Raw genomic sequence first — 19,288 nt, 5'->3', positions numbered from 1 at the left:
TGCGAAGAGTCGGACACGACTGAGCGACTTCACTTTCACTTTTCACTTTCATGCATTGGAGAAGGAAATGGCAACCCACTCCAGTGTTCTTGCTTGGGGAATTCCAGGGACCAGGGAGCCTCGTGGGCTGCCGTCTATGGGGTCACACAGAGTCAGACACGACTGAAGCGACTTAGCAGCAGCAGTTGGTATCAATGTGCTGAAAATATTTAGCATATTCATTTGTTATAAATATACAGGATAGCAGTACTCTTTTTTAAATAGTCTATATTAATGAAAGTGAGAGCTTTATTAATCAGTGAGAGTTGTATCTCTTATTTATGTCTAAAGTTTAATTATTTTTGGTCCTAAGTCATGTCTCCTTGATGCCAGCAGGTGTAGTATATGGCATTATTGTTTGTGATGAGGTTTTTGTAAGAGTTGAACATTTTGGTAAAAGTTCAAAACAAAACTCAATACAGTACAATGTGTGCAACAGTTACATTTCTAGAAAATTCAGGTTGAATAAAGCAGAACCAGGTTCTAGGCTCAGTTAATTAGGAGCTGATTTTTTTCAGATATAAAATGGTTCTTTGAAAAATGTCCTGTGCAGAGTAGTTAAGTCCGGTTAGCTACAGCTTTGACTTTTCATTACCAGGTAGCTCATATGCAGTCGGTAAATTGGAGAATGGCATCAATATAATGAAGTTGTGTTGATTCATACATGAAAAATTTTTTTCTAGGAAATGCAAATCAGAATAGCAGGAGTAGGATATAACTTTCAAATAGAAAGGGAAAGCCCTTATCTAGCTGTACAGGCAAGACCTCTAAAGAAAATTCAAGTCTGCTTTCCTCACTTGGCTTGGCTTCCTCTGTGTGGCAATTTATACTTTTCTGTCCATTTTTTTTGATGGTAACCTTGTTACCCAGAATCCCATTTCCATGTTCTCAACCCCAGTAATTTAATATCCCTTGAAGCAATCTGCAAACATACTGAGCTGCTTATCAGTGTTCAAGTTTTTGTTAGTGCTCCAGTTATGATAAAGTGTAGTTTTGAGTGATTTGCTCCTACCCTATTTTCCCCATAAAACTTCTATTTTTAGTGTGCAATTTTGCAGAATTTAAGGTGTTTCAGGAAAATACTGATTGTTATGCAGAAATGCCCATTACAGGTAGATGACTTTTTTTGTGCACTCCCCCTGACCTTTAAGCATAAGTCTTTCTCTCTCAAAATATTTATGGCTGCATTGGATCTAAATTTTGGCACTTAGATTTTTGTTGTGGCAGGTGGGCTTTCTAGTTGTGACGTGCGGATTCAGTAGTTGCAGTGCAGGGGCTTAGTTGCCTGACCAGGGATGGAGCTCTGTCTTCTTCATTGGAGACCTGGACCACTAGGGAAGTCTGAAATCCCCTTATGTTTAAATATCTGTGGTCTCTGATTCTAACTTATGAGAGGAGGATACTTGGAATAAAGTGTGGCTGGATACTATTAATATATGTGTGCATGCTCAATGTGCCTGACTGTCGTGTGACCCCATGGACTGTAGCCTGCTGGGCTGCTCTGTCCATGGAATTTCTGAGGAGGGAATACTGGAGTGGGTTGCCATTCTTCTCCTCCAGGGGGTCTTCCCAACCCAGGGATCAAACCCGCGTCTCTTATGTCTCTGGCATTGGCAGGCGGGTTCTTCACCACTAGTGCCACCTGGGAAGCCCTGGTCTGGATCCTGACCACCAAAACCATCTTGACAGAGAAAGTGCCTGTAAAAAATTCAAATCTTAAGGTCCCATCTCATAGAGTGTGAATCACTATGAAATTAACTTTGAATTCTACATTTTTTATTAGATTGATATTTGAGGTCCACTGCTGAACCTTCTTCAGTCATGCACATTATCTGCTTGTATTAGTTTGAATAGCAGTTTGGGGTGGTGGATGTACTTGTGATCTTCATTTATTATAGGTGTACCTTACATATTCTTGCCAGTTTCTTGAAGAAAGCATTAAGACTTAATTTCTAAGTCTGAGGATGTCGTAGGGAATTCTAGTGGTTACCATGTTCTGAATAAGGACACAATGCCATATTTTGCCCCTGAATAGACTGGAAACTTATTTCATCTTTAGAAAAGCTAGTTGCATTTCTTAGCCTTGTTTGTTTATATAGAATTGTATGTACTTCCCACTTTCCATTTAATATCCAAGTTCCCTTTTCTAATGGGAGGGCAGTCTAATTGCTTAATGCCCATTTCTTGCTGAGTTAGGTGAGTTTCCCTACATTTTTTGTCCCATTTCCCATGGTACTCTTAGGACTTCATCTTTCTCAGACTGTAGGTTATAGCCTTCTCACTCTTAAGATCTAGCTTCTGAAGTTTAGAGGTTGACAAGTAGGAGGGGTTATTCTGCCCTTTTAAATAGTGAAGATTCTGTCAGGGAGGAGGGTAGCATCTTGCACTATTAACATGAACTGTCTGTCATTTGCCTGGTCCAGGAGTTGGCAGACTTTTTCTTAAAGGGCTGGATAGTAAAAATTCTAGTTTCACGGTCCACACAGTCATTGCCACAATTAAGAGAATAGAAGTAACTGTAGATAATACTTAAATGGCTGGCTGCACGTGTGTTCTGAAAGTCTCGAATACTTGCTTCATCAGACTTTAATTTCTTAAGGTTGGTTTAAATTTGTGTTACTTAAAACAGTTTCATCCCACTTAGTCACAAATTCTGCTTTTCTCAAGGAGATAATTTCTTTTTCTTTGAAGTGGACAGCCTTTTTCTTGGTAATGTAAAGAAAGCATAGAGGTCATCAGACGTGTAAACAGCTTTTGCTTCCATTACTTTGTTGAGCCAAGCAGCATCTATGAGACAGTCTCTCACCAGCATATACACATGTATGTCTCTGAATTTAGCATTGAAAGTCTGAGTTCAAGTTTTATGTGTGGCTGTATTTTTCTTTGGATATGTTACCATCCACAGGTCATTTATTCTTTCTCTCAGCCTGAGACTATGCATTATGCTGCTATTACCAAAATAAAAAACACTTTTCTTATCCTGAAACATACAAATCCATCATGGAGTGGGATATAAAAATTTATGGGAGTTTTCAAAGAAATACTGTTTGTAGCACTCCATAGGTATGGCAGTGGAAAATCATAACCATAATCATTGCTCTGACCTTGCTTTTCTGCCTGCTTGATACTTCAGTTTGGAAAGAACTACATGGAGAAATTAAAAGTCTCAATGGGATGCTCACCCCCCCCCCAAATACTTTGGAAGATAATATAAACTGTAGCTTTTGTAATAGTTACCTTTGGTTCAGCCAATTATAGTCATATTATTCAGAGACAAATCTTCCCTGCCCTGAGTTCTTAAGTGCATCCTTCTGACCCTAATCTAGAGAGCCTGTTGCCTGCTTTATCATGCTTCCTGTACAACCTCTTACTTATTTTGGGTTCTATTTAAGAGTATCAGTTTATTCTTAGTCTTTCGATAAAATATCTGTGTCTTAATCTTGCTCCTCACTTTTTTAGGGAGCCACACCTTTCTGCTTATGGGATCTTAGTTCCCCAACCAAGGGTTGGAAACCATGCCTTCAGCAGTGAAAGTGCAGAGTCCTAACCACTGGACTACCAGGACATTCCTCCTCACTTCTTTTTTTAAGTTGGTAGTTTTGCTAAGTGTTGTAGATGAATCTGTCTCATAGAATGTGGAATCTAGTCCCTATCAAAAAGCTCCTGTTTCTGAAAATAGCTTTCCTCCTAAAGGCTGATTGAGTTTTTTCTCTGGATTCTATTAAAGTCTTAGACTCGTGTGTCTTGATGCTTATGGTTTTTAATTGTTATGTTGTGCCCTCTGAAAACACTGAACAACAGACCTAAAAGCTATTTAACATGTCATTTGTTCAGAGGTTAAGCACTTTAGTACTAATTATCACTTTTTTTTTGAATTTTCATTGATACGAAGAATAACACTAAAGTGAATTCCTGTGTCTTAAACTTAAGAGAGATCAGTAGATTTCATTTCTGATATGTCTTAGGCTTATAAAGGACTCTGCCTAACATGTCTTTTACCACATCTTTAGTGTGGCACTACTGTTTCATAGATTTACATCTTGCTCAAGAACGTATGCAAATAAATGTCAGGGCATCTAACCCAGGCTTCTTACAGAACTACTCTGGGGACCATTTCAGTTGGTAAGACTGGCCATTCTTTCCTTCATTATTGCAACATTTATGGAAATTTCCATGGGATTCTCAACTCATAGGGTATAAATGTGGTGTTCTCTAGGCCATATAACTAGTTCTCTTTCACTTGGATGCAACTGTAAAGCTGAGTTTTTAAAAATAGTTTTTAAGTTTACACCTGAAAAGTACAAATTTTGGTGTAGATTTGAAATTTTCTTTTTAAAAGTCTTAATTTGGATTTTTTTTCTTTTTAACTGAATGTGTTGGGGTCCCCAGACCACCCCCCAGGCTTGGTGATTGTCTTAAGAGGAGTCACAGGACCTAACATTCATTACCACGGCTTTGTCTTAATAACTGCGAAAGAACACAAAGTGACGTCGGCAGAGGGAAAAGGCATGTGGTGCAAAGTCTGGAGGACACCAGGTGCAGGCTTCTGAGAGTCTTGGCCCAGCAGAGAGACACAGCACACCCTTCCTTCCTCCAGCAGCGGATTGGGACAACACTGGTGAAATGTTGTGGACTGTGGAAGCTTATTAGAGATTTGGTACCCAAGGTTTTTATTGGATTTGGATTCTTATGCAGGCATCTCTGCCTGATTTGAACCAGAAGTCTGGATTCCCAGTAGGAAAGCAGGTATTCAGCATAAACCATATCATCTGCAGAAAGGCTTAGGCACAGTGAACCACTCTTAACAGTTGCTGTTGTGGGAACCCTCCTGAACAGTCATTGTGCTAGCCGAGGACCAACTGTGCAAGCAGACTTTTCTAAGAATAGCAATCTCAGGCTGGCATGTTAACGTCCCTGTACACGGAGCTTATCCTTGTCTGATTGCTTCTTTCGATTGTGTTTGGTCTTAAAATGTTTATTGAAGAATTTATTTACTGTATTTTTTTAAAAGTTGAGGATGTTTTACATAAATACATACTATCCAACAAGGTACATTTAAACAAGTAGATGAAACCACTAGGCATCTTAAGCAGCAGTCTTGTTTTGTTGGGAAATTTTCCTCTTGTATCCCTTATATTTTCCTAAGTACATATCTTTTGTCATATCATTAGCTTTATTGGGTCTCTGAGTCTGCTTCTAGCTTCCCCAATAAGCTGTGTTGTAGCCAACGTTAAATCTTGGTTATTCCCTTTCCTCTTGCCTTGCTGTTACTCATTCTGAGCTCATAGTGCTTGTTTTTTACATTACTGTATGCCAGTCCTCTACCTGTCACCTTTCCAATGGAACAGACTTCTTGCTCCACTTCTGAATTCTTAGAATCTGCTGACCATTCCAGTTGAGTATGTGAAACCTTAGGTTGTCTTCTGTCCTAATCCACCTTTCTTACCCATTTGGAGGCATACCTTGGGGAGATTGCCATTTTGGTTCCAGACCATTTCAGTCAAGTGAATATTGCAATAAAGTGAGACACAAGTTTTTTTTATTTCCCAGTGCATGTAAAAGTTTATACTATACTATAGACTGTTAAGTGTGTAATAGCATTATGTCTTAAAAAATGTGCATACTTTAAGCTCCAGTACTTTGGCCATCTGATGGAAAGACCCTACTCATTGGAAAAGACCCTGATACTGGGAAAGATTGAAGGGAAAAGGAGAAGGGGACAGCAGAGGATGAGATGGTTAGAGAGCATCACTGACTTTGGTGGACATGATTTGCATAAACTCCAGAATGATAGTAGGGACAGGGGAGCCTGGCATGCTGCAGTCCATGGAGTTGCAAAGAGTCAGACACACCTAAGCGACTGAACAACCATCTTAATTTTAAAATACTTTTATTACTAAAAAAAAAAAAAAATGCTATTTTGTGAGCCTTCAGGAATCCTAATCTTAAGGTCTTGCCTCTATGTTGATGGCCGCTGACAGATTGGGGTGGTGATTACTGAAGGCTGGGTTGGCTGTGGCAATTTCTTTAAGACAGTGCAGTTTGCTGGCTTGGCTCTTTTTTTCACAAATGTTTCTCTAGCATGCAGTCCTGGTTGATAGCATTTTGCGTCTTTCAAAATCGGAGTCAGTGATTTCCAAGCCTGCTGTTGCTTTTATCAGTCAAATTTTTGTAATATTCTAAATCCTTTGTCATTTCAAACAGTCTTCACAACATCTTTACCAGCAGTAGCTTTGCTCTTAAGAAACCTCTTTATTCATCCATGGGAAGCAGCTCCTCATCCATTCAGGTTTTATCATGAGATGCAGCAGTTCAGCCCCATCTGCAGCTCCACTTCTAGTTGTCTTGCTGTTTCCACCACATCTGCAGTTCCTTCCTCCACTGAAGTCTTGACAAGTCTCAGAGTCACCTGTGAGGGTTGGAATGCGCTTTTTCCATACTCCTGTTAATGCTGATATTTTGACCTCTTAACGTGCATGAATCATAAATGTTCTTGCTGGCATCTAGAATGATGAATTCTTTCCAGAGGGTATTTAATTTACTTTACCTAGGTCAGTCAGACTCACGTCTATGGCAATTATAACTTTATGAAATGTATTTCTGAAAAAGAACAGAAAGTTGAAATGACTCCTTGATCCATGGGCTTGCACAGTAGATGTTACCAGGCATGAAAACAACAAGAATCTTGTATGTTTCCATAAAGCTCTTGGATGACCAGGCAAATTGTCAGTTAGCCCTAGTACTTTGAGAGGAGTCTTTTTTCTTAACAGTGGGCTGAAAACATGTTGTAAACAGATGTGCTGTCATTCAGGCTTTGTTCCATTTATAGGCAGAGAAGATTTAGCATAGTTCTTAAGGGTCCTGGGATTTTCAGGTGGTAAATGAGCATTGGCTTCAACTTCAAGTCGCCAGCTGCCTTAGTTCCTGAGAGAGTCAGCCTGTTCTTTTAAGCTTTGATGCCAGGCATTGACGACTTCTCTCCGTGAAAGTAATAGAAGGCTGTTTCAATCTATGTTGAAAATTTTGTTGTTTAGTGTAGCCACCTTCATGAATGTAAGATTTTAGCTTGATCTCCTGGTGACTTGCTGCAATTTCTACATCAGCACTTGTGGCTTCACTTTGGTGTTACAGAGGCAACTTCTTTGCTTCAGCCTCAGGATCCAACCTCTTGGCTTAAGACTTTTCGCTGCAGTTTCCTCACCTCTCTCAGCCTTCATAGAATTGAAGAGTGTGCTCTGCACTAGGCTTTGGCTTAGGGGAATGTTGTGGCTAGTATGTATAATCTTTTCTCCATCTGAACTCAAACTTTATCGACATCAGCAGTAATGCTGTTGTGCTTTCTTCGTGTGTTCACCGGAGTAGCACTTTTAATTTTCCTGCAGGAACTTTCCTCCTGCATTCACATTGGCTAACTGTTTGGTGCAAGAGGCCCAATTTGCTTTCTGTCTTGGCTTTCAACCTGCCTTCCCCGGTAAGCTTAACCATGTCTAGCTTTTCAGTTAAAGTGAGAGATATGTGACTCTTCCTTTCACTTGAGCACATAGAGGCCATTGTAGGGTTATTAACTGGCCTAATTTCAATACTGTGTGTCTCAGGGAAATTGACAGCCCGTGGAGAAGGGGAGACATGGGGGAGCAGTCAAAACACACACATTTATCATTTAGGCTTGCCATCTTGTGTGGGTGTTGTTTGTGGTGTTTCAAAACAAATTCAGTAGTAAATCAAAGATCCCTCTCCACGGATTGCTGTAACAAAGATAATCACAGTGAACAAATTTGAAATGTTATGAGAATTAACCAAAATGTGACACAGAGATAAGAAGTGAACCAATGCTGTTGGAAAAATAGCACTGATAGATGTAAGATTGACACAAACCTTCAATTTGTACGAAACTCAGTATCTGTGAAGTTTAGTAAAGCAAAGCCCAATAAAACAAAGGTAGGTCTGTAGTTGTTCTTGTTGATTGAAATAGTTAATTCTTACTCAATTGTTCTCATAACCACCCTGATTCTGACTGCTAATTAATTTCCAGGGCCACTGGACCATCTAAATTGCTCTTCCTGCTTCCAGCTTTTGTTCATTATCTTGTAGCCCCCATACCACTTGCTAGTTCATTTTTTGGGACAAGGAGTAGGTGGGAAGTTGAATTATGTTACCTTTATGATGAAAAATTGATGGAATGAAACTGAAATACTAACAGTTAGACTTGGGTAGTGGAGCTTTTTGTATTACTAATCAAGTCTGGATTTTTAGATCTTGGCTTTTCTTAAGATAAAACTGGCATCCCTGATGGTCATGGTTCATAAAATTCATGAGTTACTTTAAAGCAACTGTCCTGTTGTGAGGAGATATGATGTCATTTTCATCATCTTGAAAGCAAGCACCTTCCCTGAAACTTAACTTTTGAAAACTTTATACTGTTTTAGTTAAAATTTGTCAAAACTTGAAAAAGCAAGTGTGGAAACTGTTTAAGAAGTTGAAAAGTAATTGCAAAAACTTACTAGATAATTGAGGCTTCCCTAGTGGCTCAGATGGTAAAGAATCTGCCTGCAATACAGGAAATCCGGGTTTGATCTCTGGGTTGGGTAGATCCCCTGGGGAAGGGAATGGCAACTCAGCCCACTATTCTTGCCTGGAGAATTCCATGGACAGTGGATAATTGGGTAATTGTCACTTTTGTTCTCTCATTAGTGGAACTTTTGGCCTTTTTTCTATGTATGTTGTGTCTTTAATACAACTTGTAATTTAAAAAAAAAAAAAAACCTACAGTTTCCTAGAAATGATAAAAATTCAGGTTTACAATGATGAATTAGTGATATATCTGTAGTATGACAGAAGCCCAGTATAAACATCAGCTATGACTTACTTAAAATTGTCTTTGCTTTTTATTTTTTAAAGGGACCAGTTACTCTCCCCAAGAAAATTCACACAACCACAGTGCTCTTCATAGTTCAAATTCACATTCTTCTAATCCAAGCAATAATCCAAGCAAAACTTCAGATGCAGTAAGTATATAAACGTTTGCAGTTTTGTTTTTTGAATATATTGCAAAATTTTTAAAAATCAATGTTGATCTTAATGCACCTGAACTAATGAGCTAGCTTTAATATTAAAACTGAGGATAGTCTGAATATGCCATCTTGATATTGTTTCATTAACATTCTTTTGTGGAGCAAAATTTACTGTTGTGATACTTGAGATACAAAGAACTTCAGATTATGAAACTTGTGTCTTGAGCTTTTTTCCCCATAATCTTTAAACTTTTGTTATTAAAATCTATAAGTTGAATATCTACTATATATTCTATACCCTATAAAACATTAGTGATAATAGAGATCTCGGTCCTGAAAGGCATCAAACCCAGTGAGGTACTGTAGGTTTTTCTAAAAATGAAGTAATTGTTAATGAAGTAGTTTGAACTTTTTAAAGTTAGGATTCAAATGAAAGTTCAATACATTCATGCAAAAATAACATTTCAACTTTCCAAGCAGATGCTAGATTTTTTATGTATAGAACAGAAAAAAAAGTGGAGACTGACTGTAGGTCCGTAAACCATTAGATCAGTACATGTTAAGGTCCTGGGGGAGCCCTCAAGAGGGGACTGAGCCTGGATGAAGAGGCTGTGCTGGCCAACAGGCTGACTGTAATCCATGTAGTGGAAGAGATCTGGAATTCGTGTAGCATGGAAAGGAACAGCACCTACAAAGACATAGAAGTGTGAAAAAGCACTTTGTTTGGAGAACACAGGTTTTGCTGGTGTGGAGAAATGGTAGGAGTTCAGGTTACAGAGAGAATGGGGTCAGATCACACAGCGTTTTCTGCTTCCCATGGATCATGGACTGTACGTGAAGGCAGTGGAGAGTTCCTCAAGGGCCTAGTCAGGGAAGTGCTATATTTGCAATTTAAAAACCATCAGATAGCAGTGTGGAAAATCCGTTACAGGAAGGACAAAAGGACAACTAACTGAAAGGCCAGGGAAGTATTGGTTGAATCCTACAGCCATTGCCTTGGTTATTCAGGTGGTTATCGTACCTTAAGTGGTATTTAAAACTCTTGGAGTTTATTATTTTTTGTTTCTTGTTGAATCAGTGTTATTAGTACATTTCCAGAGAAAATTGGGACATCAATGATTTTCATAAAAAACACTGTGCTTAGTTTTAAGTATTAGGGTCTGTTTATGAAAACAAATCATACTGGTTATTTCAGCACAGAGAATTTCAAACACAGAAAACAAAAAGTAGCATAGATAGTGATTACCCTTGAGGACTGGAAACAAAAGGAAGAGGTTGGGGGTTATCAGAACCTAATTGCTCAGAGGAGGAGCCCAGCACAGTTCTCTGAGGGATATAATGAAAGTTTCTGATTCTGGATTGAGAGCTAGAAACTGGGATCCGCTGTGGCTGCTTTCTCCTGCCCTTCAGTCCTCTAATGTCTGGTATTGGCAGACTCTTAACAGAAAGCCAGCTGGCTAAGTAGAAAGTAATTTGCATTGTCCCAGCCTTAGCATCACAGAACATAGAAGGATGGTATTGAGATCCAGACAGCAGCTTGATAAACTTTCACAGGTGTTATCATCACACTGCTTCTACTGAATCATTTTCACTAAGAAATATACTCAATATTTTACAATGAGTATCCATTTTTGTGAAAAATAGCCCCATTAATTTAACAGTCTAGCACTAACCTCATGTTCCCTTCATCACTGACTATTTAGATTTTGTATTCATCTGCTGGTAGGACAGAGGCGGGCCATGTGGACATTGTTTTGGTGAAAAAAAATTCTTTATTCAGGAAAAACAGTTTCTGATTATCTTGATTTTCAGGAAATAGATTGGCATAATGAAATCAGCATAAATAATGGGCATCAGAAAGTTTGCAACATCCGGATTCTAAAGGGTGTCAGGGGATTTCAGTATGTGAGTGGCAACAGAACAGGGATTAAATGTCATGTGTTTTTAGAATCAAGGTTCCCCTTTCTGTAAATTTCAACTCTAGGTATATAATTAACCTTCAAGTGGTAGTCTTTCTCATCATAATGTACCCAGTGGGCATGGCATTTTTTTACAAACTGATTTTAATGTTACCTGAGAAGCTGGCTTTTGAACATTAGCAATCTGAAGTAATCTGAAGGTTACTTTCAAACTATGTCTTAAAATCACTTCTAATGGACTTTTTTTTTTGAGTAGTAAAGTAAAATATAAAATCACCATTCATTAATATTTTTGTAATGAAAGAGATGCATTGATGAATATTAGGTAGCCCAGGTTTAAAAAAAAAGATTATTTTAACCCAGGTTAAATAAAATATCTTATATTTGTCAATTATACCTCAGTAAAGTGGAAAATAATACAATGGGAAAAACATTTAACACCTGCTTTTGCATATCAGCATTTAAATAATTTCCTTGTTTCTTTAAAAGTTTCTTCCTTAACCTGTTTTGAGGGATAGAAATAGGGTGGAGAAGATGAACTTAATTGCTAGTATGTGATTGTAATGCTGTACCCTGGAGCGCATTTTGTTAAGTAAGATATTAACTTGTACTAACCTAGGATTTGATAGACCCGTGCTCTTCAAGCTTCTCGTCTGTGAACTTTTAACTCACTGTCCTGCAGGTTGTGCCACAACGGAAATTAGTTGTCATTAAATACACTCTTTAGTTGAGCTATGGTATATGTTTGTTTTTTAAAACAAGACCTTGGGCTCGGGAAGCAGTGTGTTGATATATATTCTGATGTCTCCTCCAGGACAGGTCACAGTTTGCATAACCATCACTTTTGAAGAGCACTGGCTTAGACCTTTCTGTTCTACTCTGGTGTCCTCTGTCAGCCTTTAGACCAAATCTCCTTCAACCTCTTTAGACCGAACTAGTAAATTCCATGTAATCACCTGCCCAGCAAACCAAATCTTGCAAATACATCCATAGAGGGCTTTGTTAGCATAATAATTTAGATCTAGGGGGTGGTAGATGGTAGAGAAGAACCCTTTTGAATTTTGCCTTCTGGATTGGGTTCCTGCAGCCTGGTGAAGCCTTCTCCTGGCTAGAGTCGGGTGGGTGTTGAGAGTTGACTCTCCCCTGATCTCTAGAGATTTGGAAGCACTGGGCTGATTTCCAGCAGCTTCACAATTTTGAAATAGCCTGAGAGCAGAATCTGCAGTGTTCTTAAGCTATGCTCAAAATTGTTGTGATATTTCCAAAATTGGTGTTGATTTAGTGGAAATAATAGGTACCCGGAAACCTGAGTTTTGGTCTTTTCTTCTATCACTCATTAGTTTTGTGATGTATGGACATGTTCTCTCAGCTTGTTCCTATGTGCTGAATTCAAGCTGAATACGCAGTGCATAAGAATTCATTTCCTGAAGTGTTCAAATTGTGTCCCTCTGCACAGTGGTGAGCAAGGAAGAAGGATGAACTCCCAAAGTATAACCTTTGCTTCATTTTAATCTCAGAGCTCCTTGGTAAACAGCTATCAGTAAATTCATATAATACTAGGATTTCTACCAGATTTCCTGGAGCCAGTGCAGGCAGTTAAACATTACATTGTTGAGATTAGTTCCATGAGAACTGGGCCTTTCAGGTAATTTTTAATTTCATGATAATTTTATAGTGTCTATGAAATGACCAGCAAGAGACTGTATCTGAGAACTAAGACAGAGCAATTTTAGTTCTGGGAAAATGAGTACTGCTGATGATCCTGTATGTTGTGTGAGACAAGTTCAGTTAATACTTGACATGTCTTGTGGATTGTGAAGCTGGAGCAAATTCATAGCTTTTAATATCCCGTCTTTATACTGAAGCTTTCTTGTGTATGCTTTTATCCCCCACTAAGTAACAGTGAATACAAGCAGGTTGTTCTCTGTTACACAGATTACTGTTGTGCCTTAAAGTGTTCAGAACTGATGTGCTTTTATGCCATCAGGTCAGTCAGTTGAGTGGATTCTCTGTATGACTAGACTTCAGCAGTTAAAATTGTGTTAATGGGGGTTTTGTAATGCTTTTCTAAGGTCAGTATGATATTAATTTCATGTCTTTCTTGTACCTAGTAAAGATACTGAACTGTTTAATTTGATACTTTATAGAGTGTACCATTGTTACAGTTGAAGGTTTTCTTAGACTAAGAGCTCCTTAAGTGTACATGCAGATGATTCCATCTCAGATGAGGGCACCTTTGTCTCAGGTCTTTTCCCCTATGTGTGCTTATAAAACCATTTACATTCTTCATATATCAAATGATTACATTAACATTTTCTAATTTTTTTTAAGCCTTATGATTCTGCAGATGACTGGTCTGAGCATATTAGCTCTTCTGGGAAAAAATACTACTATAATTGTCGAACAGAAGTTTCACAATGGGAAAAACCAAAAGAGTGGCTTGAAAGGTATTTGTGCTTAATTGAACAGTATTTCTCATTCTTGATTCTACAGGCTAACATCTTAGGATGCTAAACATTCTACATTTAGGTTTCTTAGTGTGCTATTCATCACTTCTCTACTTAATTGAAATGTTGACCATTGTCTGTGTTTTCCATAATTTCTCTTAAAAAACCAAAAAACTAGGACAGATGAGCAGCTGTTCACAAGGTCCTTGTAAACAGTATATTTAATTTTAAAACATATTGATCTACATTTATTCATCTTTTCTATAATTTGTATTCGAATTCTTCATCTTGTAGGACAGTGTTTCCGTCATGTAGAATGTAGAATTATTGTTACCGTGTTGAGTTGTGGGGTTCATGGCATGTAAATAATCAGTGTAATGTTGCCGTCAGTGAGAAGCATTACTGTTGTTGCTGTGTCCCAGGTCCCACACCAGTTACATGACATCACTGCTTTGTTCTTTGATGTTCAGTGTACTGTTTCCTTAAGCATTTGACCAGAATGTTGTGTAGGTTCATTGTATCTGTTGTAATTTTTATGGGTTTATTTTTTATTTTTAGAGAACAGAGACAAAAAGAAGCAAACAAGATGGCAGTTAATAGCTTCCCAAAAGATAGAGATTACAGAAGAGAGGTGATGCAAGCAACAGCCACTAGTGGGTTTGCCAGTGGAAGTAAGTATTAATTTTTTTCTTTGAACTAATGTAGTGTTTGATTCATTCCAGTAGTTTACAGATATATGTGCATTGCCACTTATAATGTAAAATAGTTAGAAACATAACAGGTTTTTTATGCTGGATCTGTCCTTGTAACCTACATTATTTTGTTTCTTGAAAAGGGAAAGAGTATATAATAGTACATAGTAGAATGAATACACCTGTGTATTCATCACTACTCATAATGGCTATGATGCCACTGAGTTGGTTAAAAAGTAAAATTTCATGCTGCCGCAACACCCCTCTCCCCCCATTTAAACTGGACACTGCAAACCTTCCTGGATTTCAGTCTAATAATTAAATCAAAGGTACACAGATAGTGACATGAAATGCCTGTTCTTGTGTTGCCAGTGAGAAAACTTGTTTATCCTTGTATCTGGAAATGGTTTCATAATGATCATAGATCTGTGTGCTATCTCTGTACTGTGGGCATACCTTCATGTTCTCTTAAGGTCAGATTTTGTCCAAGTTGAACAATATGGGTAACATAAATTTATTTTTTTTAATTCAAGTAAAGTTTGAATTTAAAGATTTTACCACATATGTTCTATTCCCAGTGACTTGTCTTGCCCAGAATAAAATTTAAATGCCACATAGAATTCTTAGGCTCTTTATCAAGTTTTGAGAATTTTAAGATGTGTTTTGGAAATTCTTAGACTTAAGCATATTTGAGTTCTCATTCTGTAACTCAAAAAAGTAGGTATATATTTGGTCCCAATAAAGGATATTGAACTTTTGATGGGAAAAATTAAAGGTGAAACAGATAATATAGTTCTGTAGGGCTGAATGTTTAAAATGTGTTTCTGGAAACATTAAATTTGTTATATTAAATTGTACTTGAGTTTTAGAAGATGGTTTAAGGTACTCTAAGAAATTAAGAATATTGTATTTTGATACAGAAGACTTTGGTTGTAGTCTCATTTTACTTAAGTAACTGACTTTTGGTGAATAACTAAAAATGAGTGGCTTTTCCTTCCAGATTAAAAAATACATAGTGCCCAGCTTGTGGTCCTCTTGAATAAATTATGGGCATCCAGGAGAGTGGCTAGTTGGGTGTAAAGGTAACATACTTTAGTTATTAGGGTGGGCCTCTCCACACAAGAGGCTGGTGATTTCCAGAGAGGAAAAGATTACCGTCTAGTGTGTCTGTTCCTCCAAAATAACCTAGGCACTTGTCCTCCCTTGCGGGTAATTAGAGATCTAATAGAAACGTTGACAGAAGTGAAAATACAAGTTTTGTCTGCTTAAAAAATATCTTTAAGAAAATAAAACCATAGTTTTTTTTAAAAATTATCTCTGTCTTGTTTTTACTTTCGGAAGTGAAGTCAGTTTTTCTTCCTTATGATTTCAGAAGTTAGACGTGTTTGTTACTAAAAATGAAAGAGGGAAAATATTTTAATCTCATGATTCAGGAACACTTGGAGACATAAACTTATTTTCTAGCTGCATATAATAGTATATAAAACTACATGTGTATGTATTTTATATCAAAATCAGATTATGTTACTGTTCTTAACCTTTTCTTCTACTCAATAATGTTTCAAGGATATAGGACTTCCCAGGCGATCCAGTGGTTAAGACTTGTGCTTCCACTGCAGGGAGCAGGGGTTTGATCGCTGGTTGAGGAACTATGATTCTGCATGACTTAAGGCACTGCCAAAAAAAAAAAAATTTTTTTTTTTTTCCAAACATATATTTGCTTGTCATTTTATAATTTAACTTTTATTATGTTGACTGCATGCTCAACATGTTTTTTGGACATGCTCATGTCCGGTAGATAATCCTCTGTCTGTGGAGACTGGTATGGTTTTCAGCTTTTTCCTACAGTAAACAGTGCTGCTATCCTGTGCTTGCCCACTTACCGGATAACTTAGTTAAATTCCTAGAAGTGTAGAGGAGGAGAGTGGGTCTGTGTTTGTGTTGAAATGTAGTCATATATTACACTTTTTGAGTTTACAATGTTTGAGAAAGGGTTTTAGCTGTATTGCTGCTTCTACTTCTGCTTCTACTTCTATTAAGCCTTTGAAGTACTTTGTCTACCAAAAACTGCTGGGAGAGTTTCCTCTGTGTCTGGTACATTGGTATGCATGTAAGGTAGCACTTAAAGCTTTGTTCTTCCTAACAGCCCACTAAAGAGGTGTGGAGCAGGGAGCAGGAGGATTGGGAACACTTTACATGTAAAGAGAGAAAGGTAGAAGAAAGGATTTTTAAGAGCATTTTGGGGTTTTGGGTTTTTTGGCAGTGTTGCAAATAATCCACAATTTGACACTGAAGTTGTATAGGTGAAATTTTAAATTTGATATCGCTGCTACTGTAATTGCACTGATGTGGTTGTATTGTGTTTTGTTTGATTTTTAATCTTTAATCTATGCCTCGTAGAGTGATTGGTCTGTGGTTAGAGAAACTTTACCTTGGTGTGTTCAACAGTGACACTACTGACATTCTGGGTCAGGTCATTCTTGGTGGATTCTGTCCTCTGTTGTAGAATGTAGAGCTTGTTCCCACCTCCACACATAAGATCCCAGTGGCACTCCTCTCCTCGCCCCAGTCGTGACAATCGTGTTTCCAGACACTTGCTTAGTGTTCCTGTTGTGGGGATGTGCAGATCAAGTCACTTGAACCGTGTTTCGTCTTGAGTTGTGAGTAATAGAAAACTGTTGGGGCCGTAGCATTCTCATTTGCTATGATTTTGCTGCTGTGTCCCCCCCTCACCCCCAAAGTTTACACATGTGAGAAGTATCTTTAATTTTCATCTGAATACATTTTGGCTGTAGTCATACAGAACAAAGGGCATTTCCTTCATGAGGAAAGTGACAAGGTTGATGGGAATTGGGCATGTTTTGTTTTTGTTTTTTTTTTAAACTGTTAAATCTATCTCTAAAAGCTTGTGGTAGTGTTATTTTCAGGAAGAAACTTTAGAATAAACTTTTAAGTTGTATATGCACTCAAATTGATAGTTTACTGATAATTTAATATCATGGAGCAGATGTTTGTGATCTGATGTGGCAGCTCAGTCTTTTTCTGGTACAGTAATAAATACATCTTTTGTAACCCTGATTTTCATTAAGTCTTCAAGTCAGAAGACCTTGTTTTGATAATGACTAAAGTTTTTGTTGTTTTTTTTTTTTTTTTTACAGTATCCAGTACTATACCCAGTACCTTTTATTTGGCTATAATGTTAGAAGGTGTACATTGCCAACTTGAAAACTGACTTGTAGTTTAAGCATACTTCCTTCTTTGTGCTCTTGTGGTCTCTAGACTTGGAGGAACCATGAATTGGAAAAAAATAACACTGTATTCAACAGGGAGGGCATCCTTTGGTAATCACGTGCTTGAATCTTAAGATGTTTTTCTGCGTGGAAGTTGCTTTAATCCTTTAGTTACTGGGGAGACTATTGTAATTTAGGCCGGAGAATTTTTGATAAATATAGATTTTCTTTAACTGTGATTGTTCAGATTTTCCTTCTTTTGTACTTATTTTGCAAAAGCAAAAGTATTTTGAGTTTAAAATTTATTTTTGTGGCTTTAAGTTGGAAGAGAATCTGTTTTTAACATAAGTATATTTTTCTGACTTTGCTGCAGATGTAGGGCTTCTATTTTCAGATAGCATTATCTATAACTTGATTTTATACCTAACTCTGGTATTTGTTAGCATTTTTAAAATATGAGTTGATTTACTTACTGAATGGAGAGTTCTTCACAAATTCAGCCATCCCTAAATGAGGTTGTTTTAGCCCCAGTACCAACAACTTTAGAGCCCACTAGTTAGCTGCTTCAGTATTCAGAAAAATCAGGCTAACAAAGTAATAATTCTTTGCAGTTGAACCACTGTGGATGATACAGTCAATTAGAGCCAAGATCCATATTTTAAAAGAATGGATCATTTGCTTTTTCTGTTTTTAAAATATTTTTTTTTAATTTGAGTAAAATGTTATAAATCCATATATTGATCTTTTAAAAAAAATATTCTGTTTGAACTATGGTGTGGTTCTAAAGAATCCCCCAAAACTAGTAGCCCACTTGAAATCTGAGTATAGAATTAATATTTATAGTCGATCTGAAATTCCTCTTCCAGTATTTGGATGTTTATATGCTAGTGGTAAAACTGCAGACACTAACTGGGCTTGCAGTTTTATAGAAAAGATGTAAGTACAAGTATGTTGCTAAATTAGCTGATGTTAAAGACAGGATTCTAACGTAATCTTTTTTCTTCCCCCTTCCGTCATTCCGACATCTCTTTTTCCGAACTCTGAACTAAAGTGGAAGACAAGCATTCCAGTGATGCCAGTAGTTTGCTCCCACAGAATATTTTGTCTCAGACAAGCAGACACAATGACAGAGACTACAGACTGCCAAGAGCAGAGACTCACAGTAGTTCTACGCCAGTACAGCACCCCATCAAACCAGTGGTTCATCCAACTGCTACCCCAAGCACTGTTCCTTCTAGTCCATTTACGCTACAGTCTGATCACCAGCCAAAGAAATCATTTGATGCTAATGGAGCATCTACTTTATCAAAACTGCCTACACCCACATCTTCTGTCCCTGCTCAGAGAACAGAAAGAAAAGGTATGCCGTTATTACTAGATGCTGCACGTTGAACTGTAGTGTGAGTTTCTGATTATATGACATGATTTCCGTCAGCTTCAGTGAGACTCTGAATTATAAATTCGTTTAAAAAGTCTTTTAGAATGTTACTGCATAGATTAGATCTTGAGTTAGCTGTAATTAGTTTTTTTCTCTTTATTTTTAATTATGGAGCCTCAGAACTGGTTTTGCATTTAACACTTTGAAGTCAAGTGCTTAATTTATAACAGTAATGGATAAAACAACTTGCTAAAGCTAAATGAGTGTCCCATCACACTTGTATAAAAGTAATTTTGGGTGTTTTGTGATAATTGTCTTCATGATTTACTCTAGAAGTTGTCTCAGTTTTCACTTAAAATTTAATACGAAGAGAGACATTTAAAAACTTGTCATTTTTCACATAACACGCAGCTGTTGGTTTCAGTTTGTGAATTAGACAGCTGAGTTATGGGCCATAAGATAAGGAGTTTTATGTCTGAATTAGGACTTAGTTGAAAGAAGAGGTTAAAATTTGCAACCCAAATTCCAGCTCTGTGCTAATAACCATAGAATGTTCAAAAAAGTTAGAAAAA

The 19,288-nt window shown here is 37.4% G+C and overlaps 1 protein-coding gene across 3 annotated transcripts in view; it reads left to right on the top strand.

The window, feature by feature from the left end:
* The window catches only part of WAC (WW domain containing adaptor with coiled-coil), a 78,149-nt gene that overhangs the window by 34,152 nt on the left and 24,709 nt on the right, over positions 1-19,288 (top strand). For 2 of the 3 annotated variants that reach the window (XM_010860033.1, XM_010860032.1), the window contains exons 2-5: positions 8,938-9,044; positions 13,301-13,416; positions 13,975-14,087; positions 18,390-18,698. In XM_010860033.1, the coding sequence (XP_010858335.1) occupies positions 8,938-9,044; positions 13,301-13,416; positions 13,975-14,087; positions 18,390-18,698 (645 nt within the window). The remainder of the gene's footprint in view (positions 1-8,937; positions 9,045-13,300; positions 13,417-13,974; positions 14,088-18,389; positions 18,699-19,288) is intronic. The other variant, XM_010860034.1, reaches the window with a different exon arrangement.

The sequence above is a fragment of the Bison bison genome, unplaced genomic scaffold (assembly GCF_000754665.1).
Source record: "Bison bison bison isolate TAMUID 2011002044 unplaced genomic scaffold, Bison_UMD1.0 scf7180017864461, whole genome shotgun sequence".
Classification (NCBI taxonomy): domain Eukaryota; kingdom Metazoa; phylum Chordata; class Mammalia; order Artiodactyla; family Bovidae; genus Bison; species Bison bison.
The sequence above is the reverse complement of the archived record's forward strand: the minus strand, read 5'-3'. Positions and strand labels throughout refer to the sequence as shown.